This window comes from Bactrocera neohumeralis, chromosome 6 (genome assembly GCF_024586455.1).
Source record: "Bactrocera neohumeralis isolate Rockhampton chromosome 6, APGP_CSIRO_Bneo_wtdbg2-racon-allhic-juicebox.fasta_v2, whole genome shotgun sequence".
NCBI lineage: Eukaryota > Metazoa > Arthropoda > Insecta > Diptera > Tephritidae > Bactrocera > Bactrocera neohumeralis.
The window spans coordinates 24,430,117-24,447,822 of NC_065923.1; the positions used below are offsets into that span (position 1 = coordinate 24,430,117).

The window sequence follows — 17,706 nt, forward strand, 5'->3', positions numbered from 1 at the left end:
TAAATAGAAATGAAAGATTAAAAGCATTAAGGACATAAATATTAAGGAAACCACCAGTAGTGACTCAAACTTAACTAAAATCCAACTATTTATGAACTATGCAATGCAATATATAGGCAACTTTTTTAATTTTCAGAACTCGCAGGAAGCACATACTAACACCTCAAACATGCAATTGGCTACTTGCTATAATCATAAATTAACTAGGCGCAGAAGCGTTCCTACACACTATTGTAGTGCATATGTATGTATGAATGTATGTTTGAGGAAATATAATGTATCAAATAACAGTTTACTTAGGCGACTTTTTATACCCTGAATATATTAAGTTTGCCGTGAAATTTGAAACACCTAGAAGGAAATATCGGAGATCCCACAAAGTATAGAAATATATTATCAGCGTGGAAGGTGCAAATTAGTCCCTCAGTTTTTCAGATATCGATATCAAATTTTGCAAATGGCCTTTTCTCACCAAGAAGCTGCTCATTTGTCGGAACGACCGATATCGGACCAATAGAACATATAGCCACACAAACTGAACGATCGAAACAAAATTTTTGTTTTGAAAACTTTTCCACTTGTCGATATATCTTCATCAAATTTGGCATGAATTATTCTTCAAGCTAACGGTACAATCTCCGGTAAAAATTTTACAGCTTGAGTCACCATAACATATAGCTGCCATACAAGCTGACCGAGCAAAGTTCTTGTAAGGAATTTTTGTATATGTGTAGGGTATCATAGCTTCGGTGCAACCGAAGTTTACGTTTCTTATTGTTTTTTATTCAACAAGTTCTCGTCGTTTGCCGAAATTATACATTTATTTGCGTACACTTATCCCCACAATAGATTTATAACGGCGGGCCAAATGCGTTTGACTTGTACTAAGCTGGTGGCCGCGCGCGTAGAAGGAGCTTCAAATCGAAACGGAGTATATTTTTTAGTGAAAAAGTTTGTTTATTTTTTTGGCACTTTAAATTAACATGGAAAAGAAGCAGGCATGGAAGTAGGTTTCAAATTAAATTAAGTGAAAATGAAAAAATTTAAAATGAGATTTTTAGAAGAGATTTTCTTTAGTGGAAAATATAATTATCAAGTGTTCAAGTGGAAAACGTTGCGTTTTTGTTAATATTATAAGGTTTCATTTTGGCCGGAAGTTTTATAAATTTAAAAATATGTGAAAACCCTTGAAAATGTAACCCTAAACTCCATTCTTATAACATTACCATCGACATTTGTTAACGAATGATTGTGTATATATTATCTACGGCAGCCACAACAAACGTTCTTAACTTCCAAGCGGCTGATGGCTTTATAAAAAAGAAATATTTTTGTTAAACATACACTGGTAGGGTTCCCATTATCCGCAGTTCCTCCGCCACTACTACCAATGAAGGATAAAATGACGTTAACTGTGAGCAAGATTGGAACTCCAAGTCCTTTGTAATTATAGTGAAGACTTAAACCTAAACAGTTTTAATGAAAAGAAAATTGACGAAAATTTTAAATTATTCGGTCAAAAACCAGTGAATAAAATATACTATACACACACGATCAGTGCTCGTGTGGGAAAGACACACAAGAATTTTCTGGAAGAAGTCAGCGTGTCTTTCCTGTTTTGGGTATAAAAAATTTAGAAACATTAAAGATTATTGTGATGTTAGGTAAATGATATTTCAAAAAAAAATACATATTTTGAGAGTGATCTGTTAATCAGTTTGTTTAATGCAACTACTGATGTCGGCACACCTTAGTACTGTGTTGCGATTTTTACAATGGATAAAAATAATGAACAAAGAATTTGTCTCCAATTGTATTCCTAACCAAATTTCGTGTTCGAAATCGTTCCGAATGTTGGAAAAGACTTACGGTGATTCAGTTTTATCAGAAACACAAGACTACTAGTGGAAAAAACCTTCACAGACGGTTGAGAGATCATTGAAATCATGCCTTGTACTGGACGAGCTTCGACCTCTTCAACTGATGAAAATATTAAAAAAGTGAAGGTTATAGTGCTTGGAAATTGTCAGGCAAGTGTGCTCGACATCTCTCGCGAGTCCGTTCGAATAATTTTGGTGGATGTTTTGTGTAAGAAACGCGTTCTTGCTCGACTTGTCCCGATAAAGCTGATTTTTTTCCAAAAAGCATACCTTAAGCAGGTCTCTTTGGACATTCTTGATCGTGCGAATTCCGATTCCACATTCAAGGAGAGCATTATAACTGCCGATGAGACATTTATGAGTTTGACATGCAAATAAGTCAACAATCATCGGAATGGATGACGTTTTCAGCCTATCGAAGAGATAAAACAAAATTCTCTGAATCAATTTCCGTGCACAACATTTTAAACATCTTACAAAAACTAACAGTTAAATGTACGAGGCATGATATTTTTGAGTTTTTAGTAGCATAAGTTTGATTCAGTACAATTTCTTTTTAAACCAGCAACACAGGTTGGATTAGCTGATCCGAATCGAGGATCACACCTTGTGATGCTATAATTTACAATCCTTAATAAAATATATCGATGAAACATCTAAGTACATTACAAGCTAAATTGACTAATAGAACTACCAGTTGGTCCTCTTTAATAGCTGAAGCAGTAAATCCATGTTCTTCAATATTTCTCTAAAAAAATCTGAACAGTTTAGCAGAAGCAATTACTACTTAATGATTACACAACAGAATTTTTCCAAAAATTCAACTTCGGATCAAGCGCCATACAGCTCACAGCAATTATTTTTTGAAAACATAATAAATAATGAAAAAAATAAAAATTGCCTACACTTGGGCGCATTATTGAAATATCTTAGTCAAGTCATGCACCTTTATAATGTGGTCAACTTTAGACTTCTTTAAACTTTTTCAATTTAGAAGTTTAATTTATTCACAAATTCCATTAAATTGATATGAATTTAATTGCGTATGATTCTTCGTTTGAGGTTAAGTGCATTCATTGGGCTTATTCTGCCACAAGTTTTTAGAAAGACGTTGCTTTCTGAGCGCAAAAAGCTCCATACAGCTCACACGATTAATTTCCTTTGAGTGGTGCTTTACAAAACGATAGTACTGGAATTTACATGGTGCAGAGATTTCGGTATCAAGTCGGCACGGGATGTCATGCTTCAGTCGCAATTATATTTTTTTATATATGCAAATAAGTTCAGTTCAAAAGAAAATGTGGCAGTACGCGATTGAATTATCGAGAAAAAAACTCTTGCCGCATTCCTTGGAACGTCCTAATGCACACATTTCGTTAAGCGTGAAAATTTTCCTGTGTTTTGTAAACAATATTCTCTTCAATAGTGTGACCAATAAGTGAACAAATTAATTAACTAGTAGCCAATTAGCGGTGAATAAAACATGGTCATTCAACTCGTTTGAATGTGATAAAATTTCATGGTTTCCACACTTATTCACCACGCGTTGTTTATAAAATCGCGTGATGCGTGATGATGACCATTTCCCATAGGAATCAACCTGCTTTTGCGCAGTTAAACCAATTTTTTGAGCACATTGAGGTTATAAAAATGTTCTGCTAATTGCATTTAAAGCCGCGCCATTATTTTTGTTGTGTAATCCTTGATGCTTACCAAATCATGATGACTATGCAAGTCTGATCGAAATAGCGATTGCGACAATGATTGTATAAAGAATAAAGTGAAGAGAAACCCCTAGACGCCAATTTTAAATCTCCTTCAGACTAGTAATGGATTTTTGTAAAAATTCTTTCTAAAACCTTAATCGGAAATCTGCAAACGAAATTTGACGTGGGTTATTATCTAGCGTATTCATTGACCTCAGGAACCGAGCCGTTAGTTCTACTTTCTTCAGAATGGATAAAGAAGCAAACAGTCATCGCAATCGCGACTTGGCTCTTACGTCACTGTTGGCAGTCTTAACTTAGAAGTCGTAGATAAGGCGTCAGCCTTGAAATCCAGCGCAGAATAACTCTTGCCAACAGGTGCTACTTCGGACTGAGTAGGCAATTGCAAAGTAAAGTCCTCTCTCGACGAACAAAGACCAAATTCTATAAGTCACTCATTATTCCCGTCCTGCTATATGGTGCAGAGGCATGGACGATGACAACATCTGATGAGTCGACGTTGCGAGTTTTTGAGAGAAAAGTTCTGCGAAAGATTTATAGTCCTTTGCGCGTTGGCCACAGCGAATATCGCATTTGATGGAACGATGAGCTGTATGAGATATACGATGACATTGACATAGTTCAGCGAATTAAAAGACAGCGTCTATGTTGGCTAGGTCATGTTGTCCGAATGAACGAAAACACTCCAGCTCTGAAAGTATTCGACGCAGTACCCGCCGGGGGAAGCAGAGTAAGACCTCCACTCCGTTGGAAGGACCAGGTGGAGAAGGACCTGACTTCGCTTAGAATTTTGAATTGGCGCCACGTAGCGAAAAGAAGAAACGACTGGCAGGCTGTTGTTAACTCGGCTACAATCGCGTAAGCGGTGTCTACGCCAGTAAAGACGAAGAAGAAGTGTTAGCAGAACTTAAACCCACTTTTCCAACGCAATTTCAATATTTGTTCTAACCATTAATGCGATTTTATCACTGATTACCGAATAATTAATGATTTCCAGGAACTGCGCCATTTTTATCTTTGTAATTAGACGAAATTAGATGGTTACAAATCGTTTGCGGTTGTTACCCCTTATCAGTGAGAAATCATTTAATTGGGGGATGGCACCGTGCTGGCAGGTACCTGATAAGCCCAACTGAGTTTTTTCGATATTTACAGACTGATTCATAAAATTATATTGCATATACAGCACATGTGTATATTTCGAAGCCATAATTTTATCATATTAGTTTATCAGCAATCGATGCACTCAGCTGTGATTAGTGGGAGGATGATAATAAAAACAATTAGGTTTAATCACTTAAGGAGAAAGCAAATAGTATGTGCGTTTCGGTATTGAGTTATAAAAAAATAAGAAAATAATGTGTGGTAGTAATTATTTGAAATATGGATGGTTTGAGAATTTAATGATTATGATTATATAAAATGATTTTAATTAATTTTTTTCGGATTATTTTTTTGTTAGTAACCTGTTTAGTCCATCCAGAATACTTGCTATATTTTCTGTATTGAATTTTTATCTAGCAGAGCTCACTTTCAAGGCCTTTAACCTCTTAAATACAGATAAATGCGGATATAGTGAAATATCTAGGGTTCATTCAGGATAGGAAGCTTTCAAGAATATCGAAGAGAGAACAATAAAGGCATCGATTGCCCTATACTGCTGTAGAGGAGCCATTGGCAAGAGGTGGAGCCTCTCTCCGAAAGTGGTCCTCTGGCTCTACGACACCATAGAGATTATGTTCTATGGAGTCTGGAGTCTGTATGTGGTGGAGGGCTCTAGCAAAAACCACACTTGCAAAGAAACTCGAGAGCGTTCAGCGAGCGGCGCTCATCAGCATGTGTGGTGCAATAAGGGCCATCCCAATAGTGGCACTCAAACCCATCCTGCACATATTGCCCGTGGACATCGCCGAAAGGTTTATGGTTGCAAAAGGCGATCATCAGACTCAGAGAGTGTGGCTTCCTAAAAGAACACGGATCCGAACACTCGGAAATCCTCACTTACTTTGACTTTCTGCCAGTTCTCTTGGATCATGGAGTCGCCAAACCGAACTCTGGCGGCTTCTCTCTAACCACATACCGCCGAGGGAGTTGTGGGTAAGAAGAAGCCGTTGGAGGAGAGGGACAGTGAGTTTCTTCACAGATGGGACAAAGCTTGGGGGGAAGGTCGATGGACCGGTCTACCATCAGGAGCTCTCTATAAACTCCAGGGGGCCTATTCTGTAACTCGATTCGAAAATCAATTTACTCGAATTCGGATTTTTTATATTCTGTAACTCGATTTTCGGATTTTCAAGCCAATTTTCGAATAAAATATTCGTTAGCTTTTGAGTTGTAAAAAGCAAAAACGAATATTGTACGTATTTTTTCTGGCACAGGGTGGTACAACTTTCGCATAATGATAAAGTAGATCCGAATTTCGAATAGAATACATTTTCGAATCGAGTTACAGAATAGGCCACCAGTTTCAGACTTCCTGAAAACTGCAGTGTCTTCCAGGCCGAGGTTGCAGCTATTAAGGTAGCGGTAGACTGCTTCGGAGTGCAGCCTTATTCAGAGAAGTGACCTTCCACTTAGAGAGCAGAGCGGCGGTACTAGCCTTGAACTCATTTACAGTGCGGTCAGGGTTGGTCGAAGAGTGTCTAACCTTGCTATCATTAGCATCGAGTGTCTTTGTGACTGGTATGGGTGCCGAACCATAGCGGAATCGCAAGTAATTGCAAAGCTGATGAACTAAGTAGCAAAGAAAGACACCCCAGATTCATTATCGGTAGAATGTGAGCGGATCGCTGCTTCCGCATCCTCTTGTGGTTCCACTACTGAATAGCTGGGCCTCGTGGATGCTTGGCCAACGCTGGGCCACTATCGGTACTTGCGCGCTCGCAAAAGCCTTTTGGCCCAATATTGATCACAGGAGATCTAGCGATCTCTTTGCCCTCTGTATAGCCCTCAGGCCATTGCCCTATTGGAGACATGCTGTAAGATTGGGAGTCTTACCAAACGCCGTCTGCAGAAGCTGTTTGGAAGAAGATGCGGTATAAACAACTCAGCACTTCATTCTTGACTGTCCCCCGTTTAGAAGGTCAAAACTGAGACATTTGGGAGCTCATACCTTCAGACATCCGACCGAACTGCTGGGTGTTGAAATTAAGCGCCTATGCAAATTTGTATTGGCTACTAAGCTTTTTTCCAATTTTTGAGTTCGAACACAGGAGTTCTTCTTTTCTATGGCAACACAAAGAACTACATTTAGTAGTCCATCAGTCATAACCTAACCTAACCTAAGGAGAAGAAAAATTTTACATTTTCTACGTCTGGCAAAATTAATACCTATGTAATATAGTTTAGTTTTGTCATGAATCTCTGAAGAATTACAAGTAGAACCACAACAGTGTTACATACGAAGTCAAAACTTTTTATTGACTTATCTAACTGCCCACTTATTATTAATCATTACTAATATTTACAATTTATTTTCCATACAATTTTCAGCTCTCCCATCACTTTGTCGCCCTTTCGCTTGCAAGAAGTCGACATGCCGAAATTTTTGAATGGTCTCTACAATAGCAGTGGCATAACACCCGAACTTGTCGAGTCGCAACCCCAACTTCTATCCGGTTCTTACAGAAATAAGCGTCAACACGGCAGGGTAAGTGCAGAGGTTAATGAACCCTCGAGCAATTTAATCAATTCAATTGAGACTACAATTGAAAATAAATACGATTGAGCTTAAACGCCCATTTGGCAATTTAATATTGCGTTTTTTCTTTGCTTTATTCTCCTTTGTTTTTGTTTTTCATTGCCACCCTTGCACTCATCAATTTTAACTTCTTTTTAATTCGGCTGCAAACACACATGTCGCCGTGCAGTTCTGGATATTCTCCATGATAATCGAACGCGCAACCTCGGCGGGCAGTAAGCGGGCGGAGATTGAGGACGTCGACACACCGCTCGAGTCCATACTGAAGCCGGAGCCAAGTGAACAAGTTTGTCAGCTGCGAGATAGTCCCTATAGGATATTGAGGGTAAGTGAGCTTTTTCATAGTGATTTTCAGACTTTTGTTGGCTCACTCTTGTTGCCAACTCAATAAAGAACTATAAGATAGGGGAAAAGTGAACAACAACAAATAGTGAATACGAAGTGGCAATAAATTGCCAAGATAAATGCTACGGATCAGCAATGAATTGACGTTATGATGCAGACATACATACATACAAACGCACACACATCAATGTTTGGGGAATCAACAGGGCCAAGTGTGGGCACTCGCATGGCTGAAATCTCAATTTGCTTGATGACTTTCGTCTTAGCGTGTCGTTTACGATTGTTTTAATGCTCGTTATTTCCTTCAACTATAACAGTGTTTTTTGTGTTGTTCTCTGTAGGAAGTGTTGCCTTGCCAATGCTGTTCGAATGATTTGCATTGCTTTTGTTGGGTTAACCACTCCGCTGCGGTCAGAACGCACTGTAAAATTTTCCTTGCAAGGTACTCAGAGCACATTTAAGGTGAACTTGAAGTGCATGCGTGTAAGCACATACATACATATTTATGCACATAACAAACAATTTAAATCACGTGTAGCGCGTATATGTATTTAATGATCGATTTTCTAGAATTTATTTTCTTAAATTGATGTGAAAGCTTCACAAATTTAAGCTTTTTACGTTGTCATGATTTATTGGTAACAAAAGACAATTATGAATATAATAATTCAGCAATAAAACTTAAAAAAGGCAAATTTATGCTAAAGTCCACTTATTTTAGATTGGGACACTTCCCAGTGCGAATGCTATGTTATTTTTAGGAAATCTACGGATGCCATGGCGTATGAGTGTTTGCCGAGTTACTTAGCAAATACTCAAACCACATAGTGTTGTGTTGATTAGTAAATTCAATTATTTTATAATTATAGAAATGCTCAGCGTGACGAGCTTAGTCGTTATTCGTCTGGATACACGCGAACTACTCCTTTTGTTTTTGAGATATCGATCTGAAAATTTTCAAACATCTTTTCGTTATCAAAAAACTTCTAATTCGTCGAAATCGCGTATATCGCACACCTATAGCATATAGCTGTCATACGAAGTAATCGATCAAAATCCAGTCCTTGTATGGAAAACTTTTTTAATTGAGAAAATATCTTCACGAAATTTTGTGTAGAATATTGTCCAAGGCTATGCTACAATCGCCTATGTCGTACAAACTAACCGATCAAAATTAACGTATATATTCGATAAGTCGAAGTTAGTGTTTTTTCTTGTTTTATTTAAGTCTCACACTTTACAAGGGCGAAAGTATAAGAAACAGATAAAAAACATCCAATTGCATCCTCGATTATGCCATATTTACTTATTTTCTTTACCTTATAATAAGAAATACTGCAAAAAAAAAGATTGATACCAGGAGCATGCTAAGGATTCTTCAATATTTATATAATAATTTTTTTATGTTCTAGGAACTAATTGAACACTTGACTTTCTAGAAGCTTTTTAACAACCACCAACCCTTGTGGACCAGCCTGTTTGCATTATCTCCCGAATATATTTTTTCTTCTTCGGCCTCACTCCACCTTCGAAAGTTTTTACTGAAAAATTACTTTGAGAGAATAAAGTCTGTCATTTTAATTTTTACTGAGATTTTATCAATGTGCTTGATCACAATGACTTGTTTGTAATAGCCTATCTCCCTTAATTCCTTGTTAGAATCGACTGAACTTTTACAAGCATGGTTAGCAATGAACGGTAGTTTTAAGATTTATGAGCGTTTATCCTCTGTGAACATCATTTATTATATTTTAGAGAACACAGAGAATATCACTGTCTCACATTACTGGCTATTATTCTAAAGAACTTTGTGATATAAATCTCTGACCTCAAAAAAATGTACATAGGTGATATACCAATAAAAGCCAGAAATCAAACACAGATTTCTTTCAGATCTGTTTAGGCATATGAAATTTTTAAAAATCTTAATGGTGCCATCTAAATTTTTTCAAAAAAGTCGCTCCCCTAGATCCACTCAACCTTCCTGATGAGTTGAACATCAAACTTTTCAGTAACTAGACTTATTCTGCTCCGTAAATACCCGACAGAGCGCCCAGCTGAACACATTTTTGGTCCAAAGTTTCGTCGCTTCAATCTAGAAAATATCTGCAGCGAGTGGTACATTATTTCAAAAAAACTCTTGAAAGATCTATATGGTCTATTTAGGCATATATAGAATAATTCCGAAAAAGCTGAAGGAAGTTATCTAGATTTTCCTAAAAAAAATCTCTTATCGATTCAATCAAGCTCGCTGATGGCTTCAATACAAAACTTTTCAGTACCTATTCTGCTTTAGAGATATCCCAAAGAGTGCCAGGCTGGATCACGCAAAAATATTGGTCCAAAAATTCCTCACTTCAATTACGGAGATTGTTTTTAATATATTCTCTGACATATGTATGTATATTATTTAAAAACACTCTTAAAGGTTCGGCAGGTCAATAAGAAATTGTCAAATTATCGTCGAAAATCGTGTAAATAACGGCTATTTTCTCAGCCAAACTTCGAGGTGAGGCAGTTTCACTTTGAAAACTGCTATTATACAACCAAGTGAAGCTTAAAGTATTGCTATATAATTTTTTTTTAATCAGAATTATTTTTACTGAGGTTTTTTCACTTAAGATCATAAGTGTTTCAGCTAATTTCATATTTTTTCTGTAAGAAAAAATGGCTATTTTACATTTATAAAAAAATTATAAGCAGTTTCAAGAAATTACTGGAACTTTATGTTTCAAAAACGATAAAACAGGAAATTAATTCTTTTTCCACCAATGTGTAAAAAAAACTAATACATATGTATGTATATCTATATATAAGAAATACTGGAAATGATAACTTGTCTTTCACATAATGAACACGTGGTTCATAAGCAAGCTCACCCACATTCACGAAAGTATTCGTGATTAAAGGGATGCTGTTGCCGACTAAAGCTGCACATCTGACTGTGATAAGAAAAAGCGGTAAATCTACCACAGCGACAAATACGATTACATAAAGCTATCAACGAAGTGAAAGTAAACAAAGGAAACACGAAAGAACAACAACGAATGAGTGGAGCAAAACAAAACGCAAGCTTCAAGAAAAAAGTTAAGCAAAAGTCTACGATAAAGGAACTAAATGGGAAGGTGTGCAGTCAACTGGGCAAAGGTGAATAAAAACTCACCACAGCGCGCGCAATGGCGCACAAAACGCACAACACGCACATCCCGAAAGGATACACTTGCTATGTATGTGAATGCGGGGCACAGCGGGGTAGCTTTGCGCTTATAAAAGCACGCAACAGCGGGATTAGATTTTCAGTTCGGCGCGAATTATTGAATAGAGCCTTTCGTTAAAAAGTGATTGTGAAATTTAAACGTTGAACTGCTGAATGAAAATATATTAATATAAAATAATTTGAAATAATAAAATTATTAAAATACTAAAATATTTTAAATAAGTGTTTTGTGAATTAACTATTTTATAAAAGTGCAAATTCAACGTTCATAAATGAAAATTTAAGAAAATAAAAATTTATGAAGTTCGCAAATTACCAGCAGTTTGAGATTTTAGTGAATATTTTTTGGGTTGAGTGTTTGCTGCAATAAAATTGAAAATATGTAACCATGTATGCGCAAAATATATGCGATAAATTGTTATAAATATAAAGTGAGCAGCTGTGAAATAAAAATTTAATCGAAATATGTCAAATCAGCTTATATTAAACACATATGAATTAAACGAGTCTTAAAATCTTTTAAAAATAATCTGAAATAAGTAATAACAGAAACTTATAAACAATTAATAATAATTATTTTTAATTAATAATTTTAATTAATTATTATTATAAAGTCCTCAAATTATAAAAAAGTAATTAATAAAAAAATAAATAATTAAAAATTATGAAATAATTAATAAAATATGAAATATTTTTTTAACAATTCTGAAATCTCTCATTAATACTATTCTTGAAGAAAGGATAATATACAAAACTGTGGAAAGCCAGAGAACGAACGAAAATTTTGCATTTAACACTTTAAAAATTAAATCTTAAAAAACTCATTTTAATTTACTTGCTAATTCTTGGATGTTAAAAATATATTATTTTTATAGTGATTGATTTTTTATTTATTTTTTTGTTTAAGAATAAAGAAAACTATTATTAATATTACTTGTTAAATATAAATTTTTTTTTTTTATTTTTCAATAAGGATTTAGATAATAATTTATTCCAAAAATTTTCCGAAACGAATTAGTTTTCAATAAAAATGTTAAAAAAAAATAACAAGAAAAAAATTTTAACTTCGGCTATACCTAAGCTCTAATACCCTTCACAGATACATTTATTATCATAAAAGGGTATACAAAGACCTTTATCTCGATATTGATCGGTCAGTTTGTAAGGCAGCTATGTACTACAGTGTACCGATCCGTATAACTTCTTTGAAGATTATATCGTTGCCTTGGACAATAATCCGCGCAGAATTTCGTGAAGATATCTCGTCAAAGAGAAAAAAATTCCTTACAAGGACTGGATTTTGATTGATCAGTTTGTAAGGCAACGATTTTTCCAGTACTCGAAACACTTTTCATAAGCACTTTTTGGGATGGGATCTTCAGCTCCTTCAGCGAATTTTGTTTTATTTCTTCGATCGACTGAAACGGGTGCCACGGAGAGGTAATTTCAGTTTGGGGAACCAGAAAAACTCGCTCGGAGCCAAATCTGATGAATACGATGGCTGATCGATGGTATTCATTGCGTTTTTGGCTTTAAGTTCGTCACAATCGTGACTCGATGCGATGGTGTTTTATCATCGTGTAAAATCCATGAATTGCTCTTCCACAAGTCCGGCTGTATTCGACAGATGATCCCATGCAAACGCTTCAATACGGCCAAATGCGATTCCTTATTGACCGTCTGTCCCTTCGGAACAAATTCATGGCACCAAACCACGAATATCGAAAGGAACAATGAGCGTTACCTTGATTATTCAGCGGTTTTGGTGTGTTTGTTTTTGGTTTCGGCTCGTTTTTTCCCCTCCATTCTGATGATTGTTGACTTGTTTGCATTTCAAACTCATAAGCCCATGTCTTATCGGCAGTTATAATGTTTTCTATGAATGTGGAATCGGAATTCGCACGATCAAGCATGGCCAAAGAGACCTGCTCGAGTACTCCTTTTGAAAAAAATTCAACTTTATCAAGACGAGTCTCAGCCCTCAAGCTTTGTACCACTCGTAGAATTGTGTTTTTTGATAAACAAAATATCCACCGTAAGCCTTTTCCAAAAACGATCATTCGATACGAACTTAAAAATGCAAAATTTGAGAGCTTTCGTAGCGATCTTTTTCTTCTAAAAATCACAAAGCACCACTGATTTTCAAACACCATATCCTTCGATTATTTAATATTTTCATCAGTTGAAGGAGGTCGCATTTCATTCAGAAAGTACTTGTCTTCAACGATCTCTCAATTACATCAAGTGCTTTCTTGTCTCAATGTATATAGTAAGTTTTTGATAAAACTGAATCACCGTATAACCTTTTTGCAACATTACAAATACATTTTTATTTGGCTTTTGTTCGTCGAGGGTCTTTGACGAAATTTGATTAAAAACTTAAAATTTGAGACAAATTGTTTGTTCGATATTTTTTAAAATGAAAATCGCAACGCACCTCTGAGGATGTAATGACATTTGCAGCTGAACTTAAACTACGTGGAATTGACAGATCGCTCGACTTATCATTTCCATAGTAATTAATCGCCTGATAAAACAAAACCATAGGAAAGTTACATTTTTCAAAGTGAAATGATCATTTTTCAAAAGAAAATTTCAAGTTAAAAACTCATAGTTCTTAAAGTGTTTCTTTCTCAATTTATCCTTGTCAACTTTCAAGGATCAGTAGTTCATAAACATATAAGAGAAATAATCTTCTAGCTAATATTGGCGTAACATATACAAATAGCATTAACAACAGCGCGCCAGTCGTTTCTTCTTTTCGCTAGTGGCGCCAATTGGATATTCCAAGCGAACGCCAAATCCTTCTCATCGAGTGGTCCTTCCTTGTTTGGAGGTATAATCCAAATTTAAAATGCTTTACTTCGGGTACTCTCGAATATTTAATGAGATCATTTCCGCAACATGTCTTAAGCGTTAGCTGTTTGAATTGCAATATTCAACGCGTCGACTAATCATCTCCTTACTTCAGCGCCTGATCAAAACAAAACCATATTTATTTCTTGCCTAACCATTTCAGGAATCAAAGTGATTATGATTTATTTTTCAAAAGAAAATCTTCAAGTTAAAAACTCATAGTTCTAGTAAAAGTATATTTTATTCATTATTTTTTCCTTGTCAGGCTTCAATATCAGTTGATAATCATAAACATAGAAGAAAAAATAATACTCTCTTTAAAAAGACTGCGAAAAGCGGCATACTCGTAATTACTACTCAGCGGATAATGAGACTAAGTTATACTAAACATACATACATATGTACATATTAATAATAATCTTAATATAAATTTGATATTAAGAAATGTTACGAGATATTTTTTTATATTTCTGTGCTTTGAGCATTTAATTGCTTATATTACCTCACGGATGGCCACAAAGGTGGCAAGTGAAAGTCGTCAACGAAATAATCACAAACCAAACCAAAGGTGATCTAATTAGGAATTCAAACGAGGAAGAGTAACATAAAAGGCATTTACCATTACATAAATTTCAGTTAAAGTAAACAAACTTGAATACTGAAATACAGTTGAAAGCTTTCATATTAATCACACTTCAGGTTATGTGAATCTTGTTTTGAATTTAATGTGTCGGCGGATTCTATTCCTTCGAGACTACGCATTAAAAACTGTTGCTGATCAAACGAAATTGCGTTCGCGCGGTCTTTCATTATTTCAGAATTGAAGCTAAATAGTTAATATAAAGTATAGAAAAAATTTCGAATTGTGCATGCCAGAATAATTTGAAGGTATTCGAAATTTCAAAATTTTTCCACACGAGTTAGTCGTATGACTAAACTAGTTTAGGACGAGACTTAGGAGGTTAGAAGCAATGCTTGTGGTATCAAAAATCAAGGTGGAGTTAGTAATTCAAAAATTTTTACATTTACAGGTGTTGAAAAAATTTAAAAAATAAATAAATTTGAAGCAGAACGATTTGGCTGCTTTGACTATTTGATTGTAGATATTAACAAAAATCTAATATAAATAGCAAAAAAATATTTTTATTTCCCAAAATATTTCACTTTCCAAGAATAAAATCATTGTCATTAAATTGCTCGAAATCAAACGACTAAGTGAACCAATTCGCCAAGAAATTTGTAATTTCAGAAACAAACTCACACACAAGTATACACTAGGGTGTCCGATATCTCCAAGTTTTTTTTTTTTTATTTTTTATTGTAAACGCCTCTTGAAATAAACAAGTTAGTAAATTTCATATACATTGTGACAAAAATGGATAAAAAATACCGAACAAAGAATTTCTTTAAAATTTTGTATTTATATTAAAATTTCGTGTGCGGAATCGTTGCGAATAATTTTGGTGGATATTTTTTTGTATGAAACACGTTCTTGTTCAACTCGTCCTGATTAAACTGATTTTTTTTTTTTTAAGTAGTCTAAACAGGTCTCTTTGAACATGCTTGATCGTGAGAATTCCGATCCCACATTCATGGAGAGCATTATAACTGCCGATGGCACATAGGTTTACGACAAAAAATGCGCCGAAACCGAAAAAACCACGAAAAATCCGCTCAAAACTCAAGGTAATGTTCATTGTTTTTTCGATATTTGTGATTTTGTGCACCCTGAATTTATTACGGAAGGACAGACGGTCAATAAGGATTTCTACTTGGCCGTATTGAGGCGTTTGAGTGAGAACATCCATCGAAAACGGCTGGAATTGTGGAAGAACAATTCATGGATTTTACACGTGAAAATGCACCATAGCATCGAGCCACGATTGTAACCGAATTTAAAGCCAAAAACGCAATGAATACCATCGATCAACCACCGTATTCACTATATTTGGCTCCGTATGATTTTTTCTCATTTCTCAAACCCGTGGGACCTGTTGTCAGTCGATCAAAGAGATAAAACAAAATTCGCTGAAGGAGCTGAAGGCCATCCCAAAAAGTGTTTCGAGTACTGGAAAAATCGTTGCCATAAGTGTATTACATGTAAATTGGAAATTACTTTGAGGGGGACAAAATAAATATTGATGAATAATCAAATATTTTGCGTTTTATCTACAGTACATTTCCGAGTACTTTTTTGTCACAATTTTTATATTTATATGGTTATAATATAGAACTTCTTTTGTTTTTGGGGCTAAAACTAAAACTTTAGGGAGCACTTGCAAAAAAACCAACTTAGAAAAAAAGCGGACACCCTAATACGCATATACATATGTATTTCTGAATATATAAATATGTATACGTGTGTAGGCATAGGCTTTATAAACTGCCAAACTGCTACCCTCTTCAATTTGGCCGCTTAATGCGAAGTGACAGCGAGCTGAGCGAGTTTGGGTCTGCTATGCGAGGAAAAGAAGAGAGAATGCAACAACTAAGAAACAAAGTTGCATATTTTAGACGCAACAACAACAAGTAATTTTGAAGCACGGGAAACCGAAAAACATCCAAATTGTCATAGTTACAGAGATTTACTAATTAAATTTGTGCATTTAATTATGCCGGAATGACTGAGGCCGTGTACAAATTGAATTCGCTAAATCATTTTAATTATGCCGTTTGTGGTGAGTGTGGAACTTGGCTGCATAGCCGTAAAAGTATTTGCTTGACTGCAAGCGTTTGCAATACATTTAGGTGCAAGAACTTAGATTTTGGTCTACACTTTGTACTCCTTTATAATCGCTTGTTCTCAGAGGTGCGGACCTTAAGCATTTAACGAAATTAAATTGTGTCAAAAAATGTGGAATTAAAAATATTTTACCACAACTGTAAGCCGATAATATTCGACATTTTATTAAAGTAAAAAATTATGCACTTTAATATGATGACGTCATTGTCAATGTCCACAAATGTCCCAGCTGACATATAAATGTGTAAGGCTATAAAATTTTGTCAGGATTGTCGGTAAAAGCAAAAATTTATAGTTTGAAATTCTTGCATAATATTATGGTATCCCTTAACCTATAGTGACGGTATAAAGTGACAGAAGTATTCCCAATAAGGCGTTGAAATCCATAGTGACGGAGATTCTTTGAGACATATTTAGACCTCTCAGTCATAAGTTATTGCTCAAAGGATAGCCGCGGAACGCAGTGAATACTGGTAAACAGTAAAAAGTAAAAAAAAAATCAAATTTCTTTTGTTTTCCATTTGTTATAAAGTACTCTTTTAAACACGATAGACAAAAAGGTTTTTCTTTGATTATCCGATCGATCAAAGCTACCAAAGATTTCAAAAGTGTCAAGTCGATCATCTTAACGAGACGAAACCACAAAGAAATAGGAAATTAAGAGAGGAAAATTTAGCTTTTATTTGTAGACCAATTCGACCGATTTTTCAATAATTTAGGAGGACTTTTTCTTCGTCAAATGAGGCCATTATTTAATGCTGTCAAGTTGGTCCAATGCTTCGGTATACGAGAGTACTGTGTCCCTTTTCCAAATAGTGAATCCCAGAAGGCTTGTTGTTTTGGCATCTGAATGTCTAGAGCTTGCTTGTGGGAAAGTGTAAGTTAATTGTTATCGTAGTCCTGTGACCCTTTGTCCTTTCTCAAGTAGTGAATTTCAGAAGGCTTGTTTTTGTTACAGTATCTAGAACATGATTGGGGGAAAGTATAAATAAATTTTTGTCGAAGTCATAGAACAGAAGGACCAGAAAACTTGACTGTTCCCACAACAGTCAGGTCTACGTAACAGCGGACCGGGTTTTTCTTATCCGGTAAAGGACTGTCAACACGGCAGAATTCCAAAGGGAGTGAGGTGTTAAGAGCGTTGAATTTGATGAGGCATGCAAAGAAATGGTTAGCGTCAGACGTAGCCACTTTAAATGTAGGACGTGGGTCAGGGATACAGCTTTCATCCTCTTCGG

At 35.4% G+C, this 17,706-nt stretch overlaps 1 protein-coding gene across 2 annotated transcripts in view; it reads left to right on the forward strand.

Moving 5' to 3' along the window:
- Positions 1-7,105: 7,105 nt before the first annotated feature.
- Positions 7,106-17,706, forward strand: part of LOC126761692 (transient receptor potential cation channel subfamily A member 1) — a 51,169-nt gene continuing 40,568 nt past the window's right edge. The window contains exons 1-2 of one of the 2 annotated variants that reach the window (XM_050478052.1): positions 7,106-7,256; positions 7,477-7,632. In XM_050478052.1, coding sequence (XP_050334009.1) covers positions 7,143-7,256; positions 7,477-7,632 — 270 coding nt within the window. In that variant the 5' untranslated portion in view covers positions 7,106-7,142. The remainder of the gene's footprint in view (positions 7,257-7,476; positions 7,633-17,706) is intronic. The other variant, XM_050478050.1, reaches the window with a different exon arrangement.